This window comes from Hyaena hyaena, unplaced genomic scaffold (assembly GCF_003009895.1).
Source record: "Hyaena hyaena isolate Hyena2069 unplaced genomic scaffold, ASM300989v1 scaffold_124, whole genome shotgun sequence".
Taxonomy (NCBI): domain Eukaryota; kingdom Metazoa; phylum Chordata; class Mammalia; order Carnivora; family Hyaenidae; genus Hyaena; species Hyaena hyaena.
In genome coordinates, this window is record NW_024080755.1 from 2,762,260 (window position 1) to 2,772,635 (window position 10,376).

General features: G+C 46.2%; 1 protein-coding gene across 2 annotated transcripts; it reads right to left on the bottom strand.

The window, feature by feature from the left end:
• Nucleotides 1-242: 242 nt before the first annotated feature.
• On the bottom strand, nt 243-9,545 carry PRDX3 (peroxiredoxin 3). Of its 2 annotated transcripts, none has more exons than XM_039237363.1 (6): nt 9,473-9,545; nt 7,756-7,891; nt 5,627-5,768; nt 4,715-4,850; nt 3,549-3,652; nt 243-1,200 (listed from the first exon to the last, which is right to left on the bottom strand). In XM_039237363.1, the coding sequence occupies exons 1-6, from the start codon at nt 9,506-9,508 to the stop codon at nt 981-983; spliced, it is 774 nt and encodes a 257-aa protein (XP_039093294.1). In that variant the 5' UTR covers nt 9,509-9,545; the 3' UTR covers nt 243-980. The 2 variants fall into 2 exon arrangements, with proteins under 2 accessions (XP_039093294.1, XP_039093293.1); XM_039237362.1 differs by having other exon boundaries at nt 9,350-9,538.
• Between the last annotated feature and the right edge of the window lie 831 nt (nt 9,546-10,376).

The window sequence follows — 10,376 nt, forward strand, 5'->3', positions numbered from 1 at the left end:
TGTCTTTTTTGGTTCATTCTTGTGCCTCCAAAACAAGCACCCAGGATTTACTGAAATATGAATAGAAGCTTCCAAATCTCTCTTGCCCTAACTCAGGTTCCTTGCATACAGAGCCAGCATCTTATTCATATTTGGGGGCCCTGAGCTAAATGCTCCATAAATGTTTGCTGATCTAATCAGAAGAAAACCTAGAGCCTTACAACATAAACTGAACCAATAATTAATGGTGTTAAACATGCAAATATTTTTAAATATGTTTATTATGTACTTTACATTGAGCACTTCAGAAAAGGATTATAATGATTTCAAATGCAATTCCTGGATTCAACAAACACCCTTTATAGTTACGGACAATCAATGTCTAGAATATTTGTGGACACTATGTCAGCTAACAAATAAAGTAACTTTTAATCTCAGAGATGAGAAACATGCATGATCACTTAAGTCGTTTGTCACCGTGTTTTTTTTTAAAAAACATTGAGATTTGTTTCAAGTACACATACATCCACTGCAAGAATTAAAGCAGTCTGTTGATGTTAACACCTTCAAACTATGATCTTTGTTACTTGAAAAGAGAATTCAGTTTAGTACAAAGAAATCCAAGAAGAAAATTTCAGGACCCTTGATCAGAAACTTTCGGAGCTTGTTAGACTTCTCCACTGCACACAGAGGTTCAAGTAAGGCTGAGAGAGAAGAGGATTTACTCTTCCCATTGAAGACACAATCCAAGGAATAGGTGAACTAGCAAATTCTATAAACTAGCTAGCTACCAACAGGTTACCAATAAAGGACGCTCTGTGTGAGTACATGTAAAAGCCTTAGCCAATGTTACAAAAGGAAAACACTGAGTATTATTTATGAATACAAACATAATTGGTTTTTTCTCTTCTATAAATAATCATCTTTGAAATGCTAATAGATGAGTTCCAACTGTGATTCTTTTCTGATGGGAGGAGCTGCAGGTACACGGGGTGGATGATCTACTGGTTTACCTTCTCGAAGTATTTTCTGGAAGCAGTTGGATGTGGCTTGATTGTAGGAGAATCCGGGGTCCAGTTTGCTGGGCAGACTTCTCCATGGGTTTCCACAAATTGGAACGCCTTCACCAAGCGGAGGGTCTCTTCCACGCTTCGGCCCACGGGGAGATCATTGACACTCAAATGCCTGATGATTCCATTGGGGTCAATTATGAAGAGACCTCTGCATCAGAATTTATTCTCATTAGTATTTCAGCAGAATGTGCTAGAGAGAACTAGAAAGTTAACTTCTACCCATTTTTGTCTTTAATTCTCATCAATAAAGCATTTATTAAATTCAATCATATGCTTAACCGTGGCGTTTTCATTGTTATATAGAAAGCGGATCATCTCTTATTGATGAGATGCTTTAACAAAGGTACGACTGGACCAGGACAGCATGGAAAGCAGGTGGTCACAATTACAAATGTGACTGGACTGTCACAGAGAATCTGAAAGTCCCAGAGAGGGGCGCCTGGGTGGCTCAGTCAGTTAAGCGTCTGACTTCGGCTCAGGTCATGATCTCACGGTTTGTGAATTCAAGTTCCGCATTAGGCTCTGTGCTGACAGCTCAGAGCCTGAAGCCTGCTTCAGATTCTGTGTCTCCCTCTCTCTCTGTTCATGCTCTGTCTCTCTCTCTCTCTCAAAATAAGTAAACATTAAAGAAATTAAAAATTAATTAATTAGTTAATTAAAAGCCCCAGAGAGCAAAGACTTCTTTCACTTATTAGTGATACGGGGTGTTCTTTGAGCTGCTGTGTCAAACCTTGGCAAGAAACCACAGGCAAAAGGGAAAAGAGAGAGGGGCGCCTGGGTGGCTTAGTCGGTTTAGCGTCCAACTTTCGCTTAGGCCATGATCTCGCGGCTCGTGAGTTCGAGCCCCGCGTCTGGCTCTGTGCTGACTGCCAGCTCAGAGCCTGGAGCCTGTTTCAGAGTCTGTGTCTTCCTCTCTCTCTGACCCTCCCCTGCTCACGCTGTCTCTCTCTCTCCTTGAAATAAAAATATTAAAAAAAAAAAAAAAGGAAAAGAGAGAGAAGTATTTTATCTATGTTCAGTAAATACTTATGAAATGAGTGAATTCTTGGGTAAATGGTGGAAAACCCCAGGGGAAATCTTTGCAGAAAGAATTTACCAGTCTTAAGTCTAGGCGGCAGAAATCTAAAAGGGAAAACCAAGGTCCATGCTCATCTTCTGTACGAGTCTCGATGTTACTATGACATATGCAGGTATGTTTAAACCACAGGTTTTAACAGTCCATCTTAAAAGGGAGTGGCACTCCAAGTGTTAAGCGTGCAGGGAAAAAGCAAGTAAGAGAAAAAAGAAAGGTAAAAGGGTGCTTCTTCCTCCGTGGCCCAGCTCTTGGGCGTCTAGGCTGTGAGGCTTTATGGGGTCCTGGTGAATGCCCGAGAAGGGCCCACAGACTCCAGAAAGAAAGCCTCATCTCACAAACCAGACTCGGTTACTCTCCCTTGTCAATCCTAATGGCGGAACCGGCAGGGAAGGAAGGGCAACGCTAGCACGACCCTACAGCGAAGGGGCCCCGGGAGGAAAGTGCCAGCGCTCTCTTTCCCCTCCCTTGCCAACTTTGCCAAAGCCAGGCTTTAGTTTAATAAAGCAAGAGAGATTCTGCCTGGAGTATAAAAAAGGCCCAAGCTCCAAGGTGGAGAACTGAAATTCCAGGTATAACCCAAAAGGAAAGTGGGCCAGAGAAGAGTGAGGTGACAAGACAGAGCAGGTGAGCAGGACAAACCGGCCCCAGCAACACTGCAAGGTGCATCCAGTGAGGTCCTCATCTGCTTCCTGGAGGTAAAGTTCTGCCCAACCCCCCCTTCACTCAGTGGCCATCAAGATGCCATTCTAAGGCCTAAGTGCTTATCCCCCGCTCGGAAGGGAAGGCTGTGTCCACACATAAGACTGTTAGAGACAGAAAGCTTCAACACTCAAAGGAATCAAGCTCTAATCACTGAATGAATGAGGACAGAAATGACATTCTGGGACAGGGGTCTTCAAAGCTACCAGACCCTGTGCTGCAAACTCGGGCTGCCTCCCCTTATTTAGTCCCCCCAACCAACCCGGTAGGTACATTTTCAGTTCAGCGATAGGAAAACTGGGACTCAGAAAGGTGACATTAACTTGCCCCAACTCCTACAGCTGTTAAACAAGTAGCTGAGTTAAAAAGCAAAATTCAAACTCTAGTCTGACTCAGGGGCTTGAACAAGATCTCATCCCAATGCCAGCTTCCTGACTACTATGAGCTGCTGGTCTCCCCTTCCCCAAACATGCCAGGAGTGGGCCGCCCTCCCCCCAAGAAAGCGGCTCCCAGGTGGTTAGAGCAAGTGCGGCAGTGTGACCATTCTGAAGGCCTCTGCCAACCCTCGCAGCAGGCACTCATCGGCACTCACAGGAGGCTAAGGTGAGTGGAGGCTTTCTGGTCTTCCCAATGCTTTACCGAGGTCTCTACAAATTCCTCAAGAAGTGAGATGATGCTAAACATGAAAAACAAGTTTAAGTTCATAAGGAACAGCATCTTACCTCAGAGCAACACCAGGGCCTTCCAGCAGCACGGCGTAGTCTCGGGAAATCTGTTTAGTCAAATCTGACAAGAGTGCGATGTTCATGTGGCCCAAACCACCATTCTAATAAAAATGCAAACACGACTGGTTGTGACATGGTCTCACTGTTCCCCGCCAGGTAACGTGATGTCTGAGCCCAACAAGAATGGCAGCAGGCAGGGGCACCTGGGTGGCTCAGTTGGTTAAATGTCCGACTTCAGCTCAGGTCATGATCTCACGGTTTGTGGGTTCGAGCCCCACATCAGGCTCTGTGCTGACAGCTAGCTCAGAGCCTGGAGCCTGTTTCGGATTCTGTGTCTCCCTCTCTCTCTGCCCCTACACCACTCATGCTCTGTCTCTGTCTCAAAAATAAATAAACTATAAAAAAAAAAAAAAAAAAGAATGACAGGAGGGAGCAGCCACTGAGCACCGACAGCGGGCCGAGTGCTGCTCTAAGCTCTTCCTGTTAACTCACTTCCTCCCCACAACCATCCTGGAGTAGGTACCACGATCATCGTCTTCTTACAGGTGAGGAAACTTGAGGCACACAAAGGTTAAGTAACTTGTTTCAGGTCACAACTAGAAAGGGACAGAGGCATGACTGAAACCCAGCTAACACTGTAAACCTTTCTTTTTCTAACCCTTGAAGCATTCTCTTACTTGAAGATTAATTTCTGTAGCATAAAAATGGAAGAGTAATACAAAGACTTTTTGAATAATTTGGTATTGATAGTCCATGAACATAGCTAGAAATTTTTATTCTCCCAAGCAAGTTTTTAGGCAGGAACAATGATCATGCAAAAGGGTGAAATTACCAACCACTGTCCCACAAGCCAGGCGGGGTACATGGGATGTACAAGGTAAGGGTGAGAGAGGAGGCAGCCAAGCCCGGCCAGCCCCACCCCTGCCCTGCTGAGGCTGCTCCGTTACTGTCTGTCCCCTAGAAAACACACGTGTAGTGGGCAGTAAATCCAGGCAACGTGGAGGGAGGTGTGGACAGAGTTTAACAAAATCTGCCAGTAGCTTAGGACCTATAAACGCCCATTTCAAACTAATCGTGCTCTAACAACTTCTAGGCTAGTCTTTCATGGGATCTTTTCAGTTTTCAGGATCCTGACAGCAAAGGTAGGGTAACGGAGGTTATACCTTCCTCGGTGTGTTTATCCAGGCGAGATGGGTGAAGTGCGAATCCACCGAAACCGCAACAACTTCACAGTTCACATCGTGAAACTCCTTGGCTTTGTCACTAAAAGCAACAATTTCTGTAGGACACACAAAGGTGCTAGGAGAAAAGGGCAGAAATTCCCATCAGAGAATTTAAAAACGAGGATTTAAAAATTAAACGATAGGTAGTCTAAAGACTAGTTCAACCTGCTTAAAGGTGAAAAAGGCAACAATGGCTAACCACCTTCGATGGACTCCCCTTTCTAGCTAAGAATCATGATCAAAAGGGATGCCTGGGTGGCTCAGTCAGGTAAGCAGCTGACTCTGGCTCAGGTCATATCATGGTTTGTGAGTCTGAGCCCCTCACTGGGCTCTGTGCTGTCAGCACAGAGCCTGCCTCGGATCCTCTGCTGCCTGTCTGCCCCTCATCCGCCTGCATGCGCGTGTACTCTCTCTCTCTCCCTCCCTCTCTCAAATAAACATTAAAAAAAAAAAAGAATATCAAAGAATGAGGGTGGGTAGGGGAAAAGAGGCATATTCTAAGAACAAAGAAAAAAATTAAATAAAGAACTTTATGGGAAAACTCATTTCATTATTATCTTTCTTTTCCTCATTTTCCTCCAGGCCAGGGACAGCTTCCTTCTAGACAGCATGGCTTACAGAAACCACTGCTCCGAGTACACAAAACAGCGCCATCAAAACCCTTCCCCACTAACAAGAATGCCATGGGTATCAGATTAGCTGCAGCTGCAAGCTGTACTCTGCACAGTCGCCAATGATAAACGACCCGAAGAACCCCTCCCTTGACCAGAAGAGATAGGAAATGTCAGGGTGAAGCTGGGATCTTTGCCTGCTCTCAGAACGACATTAAGGCATCACAGAAATTACACTTACAAGTCCAAAGGGTAGAAGAAAAGCACCAAATATTTCCCCTTAAAGTCATCAAGGCTTAGGTCTTTGAACTCTCCATTGACAACGGCGGTGCCCTTAAAATAGGGCGCGTGTTGGGTGACGGCAGGAGCATGGTGTGTGGAACCTGAAGGAAGCCACACGCACGTACAGTTCATCATCTGCTAAATGACGCACCTCTTTGTATTCAAATCTCTCATGGTAATTAATTAGGAGTATAAATCAAAAGGTTCAGTTCAACTGTACATCTTAGGTAACTCCCCCCCAACCTTGCGTACACATTGTACACCAATTCAAAGTACCATGGGAACTAAAAAGATTAGAAAGATGATACCAGAAGCCAGTAGGGATGGCATTAAGATAGAATTGAGGAAGACAAGAGCCTAGACATGGATTCTAAATATGGTTTGGATTTTGCCAAAGCCACGTGGGACAAGGCAAATGGCATGGAGGGAACAGAGCAAGTGTGGGAACAGCCGTGGCACAGTTTGATTAGAACAGAGAGAGCAGGGGCGCCTGGGTGGCTTAGTCGGTGAAGCGTCCAACTTCAGCTCAGATCGTGATCTCATGGTTTGTGAGCTGGAGCCCCGCATCGGGCTCTGTGCTGACAGCTCAGAGCCTGGAGCCTGCTTGGGATTCTGTCTCCCTCTCTGTCCCTCCCCCGTTTGCGCTCTTGCTCTCTCAGGCTCTCTCTCTCTCTCAAAAATAAAGAACAGTAAACAAAACTAAAAAAAAAAAAAAACAAAAAAACAGAGAGAGCAGGTATGTGGGGAAGGAAGTGTGAGAGACAAAGCAAGAACGGCTAAAGGCCAGGCTATGACGGCCCCGAGATATCAGGCTAGGTAGAGTTTGTTCTTAAAAAAGAAGAGAGTCCTCACTGGAGGTTTACCAGCAGGAGATGGAAGATGAGTCAGCTATTGGGAGGGTTGGTCTGGCAGGGAAGGAAAGAGGAGGGGGAGCTGGGGGAAGGGAGACTGGGGGTAGGAGGGGGTTTCAGTTATCTCAGTGAGAGATGGACAGGAGGGCTGCGCCTGAGAGGACAGGAGAGAAGGAAAGTGTGCAAGAGATGGGTCAGAACTAGAAAGGACTTGCTTCCTCTGGCAACTTGGGGCAAAGTGTCAAAATACCTGGGCTGGAGTGCGCTTGGGACAGGGGACAAGGAAAGTTTTATATGCGGGGCATCAAATTACTAGTATTTTTTTCTAACGCTCCAGGGTAGTAAAATTAGCAAAGGCTTTGCTGAAGTACATCTCTCAAACTATTACATGTTACACATGCTTTTTAAAAGGCAGGACAAATTTCAAGGAGGTATCTTCAAACACCACTCATTATCTGAGGCTCATCTTAGCAAAGCCCACATTCTAGAAAATGGGAGTGTAAATCTCAAGAAGTAGCCATGTTTCACTCAGGTCCTGGAGGAGTCCATGCTCTAACGTGGCCAACTGGGCCCACACACAGGTCTGACTCCAAAAGCCTCGATTTAGATTCCAACAGGCGTTGGCCACTTCCAGTTACCTCTCATCCCCTTACGCACAGCAACACCCAGACGTATCTGAGTCCCCCCGACCCCCATGTTCCTCAACAGAGGATTAAAACCTCTGATGACCAAAAATGTAATGTGACACATGGGCTGTGTGCCTCAGTAATTCTCAATCTCGACTGGACATTAGAATCACTTGGGTGAGCTTTTAAAATATACTGATAAGGGGATTAAAAGGTAGGAATTTCCAGTTACAGACAGACAGATGGGGGTGGGGTGGCAATGCACAACACAGCACAGTGAATACAGTTAATAATCTGTAACAATTTTGATGACAGACAGTAGCTAGATTTATCATGGTGATTACCACCTAATGTATATAAATCTTGAATCACTATATTGTACACCTGAAACTAATAATGTTATTATCAACTATATTTCCATTAAAAAAAAATGATGTCCTACTCTCACACCTCAGAGATTGACTTAACTTGTCTATAGTGGGACTGGGGCAGTGGTGGGTTTTCAAAAACTCCCCAAGTGAGCCTAATGCATAGCCAGGGTTTCAGAGCCCCTGTCTGAGATGCGGATTCCTGTTTTCATTCCTGGGTCAAACCACGGCATTAACACTTACTGGTGCTAAAAGCGAATTTTGCTTGGGCAGAACCAGACCACAATACATTTGTCAAGCATGTTCTTCGGGAAGCAGCAGGTGGAAGGGCTTCAGAGGCAGAAATGCCCCAAGGAATAGCACTCACATGTCGGGCAACCTGGAAAGAGAAACACTTTATATTAGGAAGTAGTCCCAGAATGGTAGCTGAAGGCTGGCCCTGCTGAAAGGGCATCAGGCCATTGGTGGGCTCAGCTATCCCTGTTCCTGTGAACCAAATACCAAACCCCAAACTCTAAGAGCATAGATTGAATCTCAATGTCGTGTGTGTGTGTGTGTGTTTTTGTTTTTGTTTTTTTTTTGAGACAGAGTGAGAATGAGCAGGGGAGGAGCAGGGAGAGAGAGAGAGAGAGAGAGAGAGAGAGAGAGAGAGAGAGGGAATCCCAAGCAGGCTCCACACCGTTAGTGCAGAGCCCAGTGCAGGGCTGGAACTCACGAACTGTGAGATCACGACCTTAGCTGAAACCAAGAGTCGTAGCTTAACTGACTGAACCACCCTGGCACCCCGGAATCTCCATGTTCTTAACATTCCCTTCTCCTTTCAAGACTGCAAGAGGAGAATGGGGAGATGTTGGTAAAAGGGTACAAAGTAGCAGTTATGTAGCATGAATAAGTCTAGAGATCCAACATAAGGGTATGATGACTATACTTAAGAGTATATTGAATGCTGGGAATTTGCTGAGAGAGATTTCAGGTGCACTTATCACACACCAAAAAGAGAATTATGTGAAGGGATATGTTAGTTTGACTGCAGTAATCATTTCATTATATATATCATCATGCTGTATATCTTAAATATACATAACTTTTATTTTTAATTGCGAGGCAATTAAATTTTTAACTGCAAGGCAGAGGGGAATTATAAGACCGTAAAGACTCTATGCTCTTAAGAATATAGAGCGTTCAAAAACCAAGGGGACTTGGCCATGCCCTGAGTATTTACACTCTTTACCAGCACAATCTGCTAAGCAAGTTCTACCATGTCAAGGTTTTCCCAGAAAACACAAGGCCTCGAAGATAAGCAAACAAGCAAAGTTCAGCCCACGGAAAGATTGTACAGGGCTCAAGGGAACTGCGTGCTCAACTACAGTGTCTAGCATGACTCAGGAAGAAAGAGCCTGCATTGAACCCCCGCCAGCAGAAAGGGGAGGGTGGGTACCAAAATGCTTTGCCTGGAAAACCTGGGGACAGACCTGAGCTGGGAGGAAGGAAGCGCCTTTTGCACTTTGGCAGTTGGTACTTTACCACTCTCGTTTCCATCCAGCATTTAGTGGATGCTCCCAGCAACTCCCTGACGTAGGCATCACTCTCTATCTTACGGTAAGGGTAGTAAACTGAGGTTCGGAAAGTCAGTCCAAGGTCACAGAGTAGGCTACAGAACAGGGAACAGAGCCCAGGTCGCCTGCCTCCAGGACCAGGTGCTCAGGTGGAAAGCGGCTGGGGGAGCCGCGACTCCTGAGCGAGAAGGATTAGAAAAGGGGACCGCTAGGAGGAGGCTACGGGGAGGGCGATTCTGCGCAGGCGTTTTCCCCACAGAAGAGGCCTCGGGGTCCGTTACCCGCTGGTGCCCTCCAAGAAGGCCGAAAAGCCCCCAGACCAGGGAGCAGGATCCTGCCCGAGAAGTACGTTCTCGGTGCCACTGCAGTGTCTCCGCGCCTGTCCCCTGTCTGCAGCCACTCACCGAAGCCCGGAGAAACCTTCCCACCGTGGCCGCCATCTCCAGCGCGCGCGGGACTCGCGGAGCCGACTGGGAAGCGGAGGAGGCGGGGCAGTGGGCGGGGCCTCGGAGGGGCGGGGCCTAGGCGGAGGGGCGGGGCCTGGGCCGGAGCTGGGGTGGAAAGGTCCTTCCTGCCTTTCCTTCCTCAACTTGCCTGTTGGGTGCCTTTGCACTAGTTCTGAGAAGATTCCTGTTGGGGCTTCTGAGTAGCTGAATGCTGGAGAAAGCAACACTTTGTCTCTAATTGTGGCCCCAACCTAAAAAGGACTAATCCAGGTGGGGAACTAGATATTTAGTTTCATGTTTGCTACTGATTTTTATTATTAACCTGTGTGGATGACTGTTTCTATCGGTTCTGCAAAAGGTCCTTCTTCCTGGTTAGGCATAAGATAGAGCCTTCTGACTTCTGCATGAAGTGAAATAATTTCAGTGCAATTTTTGTCCATTAATAAGCCAAGCAGGTCAGACACATCAAGTTTTTGGTGTTCTGCAGACCTTTGTGATGGTGTATGGACTTCCATTTTGGCCTCTCTTTCCCAAATTAGAATTGGAACAAATTTAAAATTTGTCTTCTGTCGATTAGTAAAGCCAAGTGCTCAGTGGTGAGCCTGGTACTTTGTTTTTTTGTTTTTTAATTTTTTAATGTTTTGTTTACTTCTGAGAGAGAGAGAGAGACTGTGTGAGCAGGGGAGGGTCAGACAGAGAGAGAGGGAGACACAGAATCAGAAACAGGCTCCAGGCTCTGAGCTAGCTGTCCCCACAGAGCCTGATGCGGAGCTCGAACCCATGAACTGTGAGATCATGACCTGAGCCGAAGTCGGACACTTAACCTACTGAGCCACCCAGGCACCCCAGCCTCCTACTTTGA

Excerpts from the sequence above, each read along its gene's own strand:
- PRDX3 (XM_039237362.1), bottom strand. The coding sequence starts at position 9,508 with ATGGCGGCCACGGTGGGAAGGTTTCTCCGGGCTTCGGTGAGTGGCTGC. Across the intron at positions 7,892-9,349 it reads TTCTTGGAGGGCACCAGCGG|GTTGCCCGACATGTGAGTGC; the intron begins GTAACGGACCCC and ends TTCTCTTTCCAG. Across the intron at positions 4,851-5,626 it reads TTCTTCTACCCTTTGGACTT|CACCTTTGTGTGTCCTACAG; the intron begins GTAAGTGTAATT and ends CTTTTCTCCTAG.